The following is a 3,072-nucleotide window of genomic DNA, read 5'->3' on the forward strand; positions in this document are numbered from 1 at the left end:
CTTTATGAATCAATAAAAAATTTACAATTTTTCATCATAAACCTGTGTTTTCTATCAAAATTACTTCTTACGTGAATTTTGGGACACCCTTTACCAGGTCTAGGACAAAATAAAAATGAAGGGCCCCTTGTTCATTCAAGATGACAACATCAGATCACTAAACCAGCTCAGGCCTACTGAGCGAGGGCCCCTGTGTGACTGCATATGTTGCATGCCCATGAACCAGCCCTGCCATCAGCTGGGGCCAATGGGGCCCACAGCCTTGAGGGGAGCTGCCTAAACTTCACCATTAGTCTATAGTAAAGCCTGACCTACCCAGACTCCTGACTCCCACCACAGTGCTCTCATGGCAACAGATGGTGATGAAGGCTATGACTTCAATGACATTTGTGTTGGCAATGGCTTGCTTAATAGGACTCTTGGTGAGCACATCTGGGTAGTGAAGATCGTCTTTCAGGCCTTCTGCATCTCTTACCCAGGGGTGGGCTCTCACCCAGCTAGCTGTCAAGTGGATTGGTAGACATCAAACCCAAACTCCTGGCTCCTGACACTGTTTGTCACATGGAAAATGTTCTGAAACAGTGGAAATGGGGGCTCTAGGGCTCTTTGCATCATGGTTTTTAAGAAACTGAGTTCACTACTCATATTTCTGCTCCAGGGAGACTGGGTTTGGCTGAAGAAATTCCCCGGGGATCAGCACATAGTTATCCGCCCAGCAACCAAGACAGCCTTCTCCAAGGTAAGAGTTGGGCCCATGATGGGGTATGGGGTGGCCATCATTTCTCCTTTCTTGCCTTCTCTTTGCAGCTGGGCACAGAGGTAGGCCCCAAGTGGAGAGATCAAGAGGTCTCAGTGGAGTGTCCCCTCCTCTCTAAAGCAGGTTTCCCATTATGCTCTCATAACACCAGTTATTTCCTTTGATGTGCTGGTCATAATTTGTAATTTTATGTTCATCTGTGTGCCCGATTATTTCTTATCTGCCTCCCTCTCTAGACTGAAAGCTGTGTGAGGGCTTCCCCGAGCCCCCTCCATTATATTTTCAGCACCCAGCATAGTGTCTGGAACATTAGAGAGACCCAATGAATGTTTGTTGAGTGAATGATAGAAAATGAAAAAAGGGTTTCAGTTCTGTCAGCTCATTCATGCAGAATGGCCTGGTTGATGCATACTGAGTGAAGTGAAAGGTTGGCAAAGAGGCTATAAAATGGCTTATTCTGGTCCTTCCAACCTTAATGCCCCCCTTACCCCTAACACCATGCAGCCTTGGCCTGGCCTCCTCCCCTGATGCCTCCACAGAAGCTCTTGGTCATGGCTGCAGAGTGACTTAAGTGGACTACTTGTATGGGTCAACGGACTACATACTAGTAAATCACTACGTAATAACAGCAGGCAGGCATTTAAGACGAAAAGAAGCCCTTCATTGGACCAAAGGAAAGCTAGAAAAGAAACCAGTCACCTGCTGGCCCCCATTTCCCAGCATGCCCAGTGGTGAGGGCCTCTGTCCTGCTGAGTGGGTGTGGCCTGCTTGAGGGCTCTCGGGGACCACAGCTTGACTACTCAGCCCCTACTTCTTGAACTTGGGGAGGAGGGTGGGAGTCTCAGGCATAGCTGACTCCCCAGTACAAGCCTTTGAGGTGTTGTTGTTTTTTTTGTTTGTTTGTTTGTTAAATATAATCTTATTGACCTCTGACTTCAGAGAGGAAGGGAGAGGGATGGACAGATAGAAACATCAATGATGAGAGAGAATTACCGATGGACTGCCCCCTGCACACCCCCCACTGGGGACGGAGCCCACAACCTGGGCATGTGCTCTTGGCTGGAATCATGCCAGGACCCTTTAGTCCGCAGACCGACGCTGTATCCACTGGGCCAAACCAGCTAGGGCCATTTCTGGTGTTTTATTGAAAGCAGTGCAGGTTCTCCCTGGTTCTTCCCTCAAAGGCTGTTACATCAGAAGGGGAGGGTGGTGGTGCCAGTGGCTTCTCCTTCATGAGGTGTTTCTCCTTGAGACATGGACCGTTCCAAGTCTGATGGTTAATAAATCAGAACCTGCCCAGATCCCGATGCCCCGTGCAAAGGTGTCTTTTCATTCATAACTTTAAACTAAAGCCATACTCAGTCTCTGAACGGCAGCCTTTGAAGATGTCTTTTTCGGCGAGAGACGTTGTCTATAGGAGAAAGCTCTCCTACGTGCCCTGTAGACCTTCCATTCACCACTATCATCCCATCTCCACAACCAGACCTGAACAACAGCCTCGTTCCCGCCTTGCTCCCAGGGCAAACGCCTGTAAACCCCACCCCCCCTTCCCCCAGCTCCGGGAGCTGCGGCACGAGAACGTGGCCCTCTACCTGGGGCTCTTCCTGGCGGGTGGAGTGGACAGCGCCGCGGCCCCCGGGGAGGGCGTGCTGGCCGTGGTCTCGGAGCACTGCGCCCGGGGCTCCCTGCACGACCTCCTCGCCCAGAGAGACATCAAGCTGGACTGGATGTTCAAGTCCTCCTTGCTACTGGACCTCATCAAGGTGTGCGGGGAGCGGGGGATGCAGAAAGAGGGGTGCGGGGAAGACAGGGCAGGGGAGCCGGGGCTGAAGCGGCCTCTCACCCCACCCCCTCCAGGGAATGAGGTACCTGCACCACCGAGGCGTGGCCCATGGGCGACTTAAGTCCCGGAACTGCGTGGTGGACGGGAGGTTTGTGCTTAAAGTCACCGACCACGGCCACGGGCGACTCCTGGAAGCGCAGAGGGTGTTAGCAGAGCCTCCCAGCGCGGAGGGTAGGACGCCCTGGCTGCCCCTGGCGCGGACGAGCAGCCCCGGGGTCCCCATCATTTCAAGGCCCTTCCCTCCCTCCGTCCTCGCTCTCTCTCCATCTCTCATCTACTGGACGCGACTCCTGCTACGGAAAAGGCCTTGTGACCTCTGAGATGAGGGGGGCGGACGGTGAAGTCGCGGAGGCGAGGCCTTATCGGGGCGCAGACTCGTCCCTGAGGAGCGGACCTCCTGTCCTGGCGACGGGGTCTGTTCCAAGTGGGACGGAGCCCAAGGGCGGGGCTTGTGCCCAGGGGCGGGGTCTTC

General features: G+C 53.5%; 1 protein-coding gene across 1 annotated transcript in view; it reads left to right on the forward strand.

Moving 5' to 3' along the window:
- The window catches only part of GUCY2D (guanylate cyclase 2D, membrane (retina-specific)), a gene marked incomplete at its 5' end in the record, with an annotated part of 15,684 nt that overhangs the window by 6,254 nt on the left and 6,358 nt on the right, over window positions 1-3,072 (forward strand). Inside the window, 3 exons of the mRNA XM_005878842.2 lie at window positions 659-739; window positions 2,314-2,520; window positions 2,615-2,815. Coding sequence (XP_005878904.1) covers window positions 659-739; window positions 2,314-2,520; window positions 2,615-2,815 — 489 coding nt within the window. The remainder of the gene's footprint in view (window positions 1-658; window positions 740-2,313; window positions 2,521-2,614; window positions 2,816-3,072) is intronic.

This window comes from Myotis brandtii, unplaced genomic scaffold, assembly GCF_000412655.1.
Source record: "Myotis brandtii unplaced genomic scaffold, ASM41265v1 scaffold573, whole genome shotgun sequence".
Classification (NCBI taxonomy): domain Eukaryota; kingdom Metazoa; phylum Chordata; class Mammalia; order Chiroptera; family Vespertilionidae; genus Myotis; species Myotis brandtii.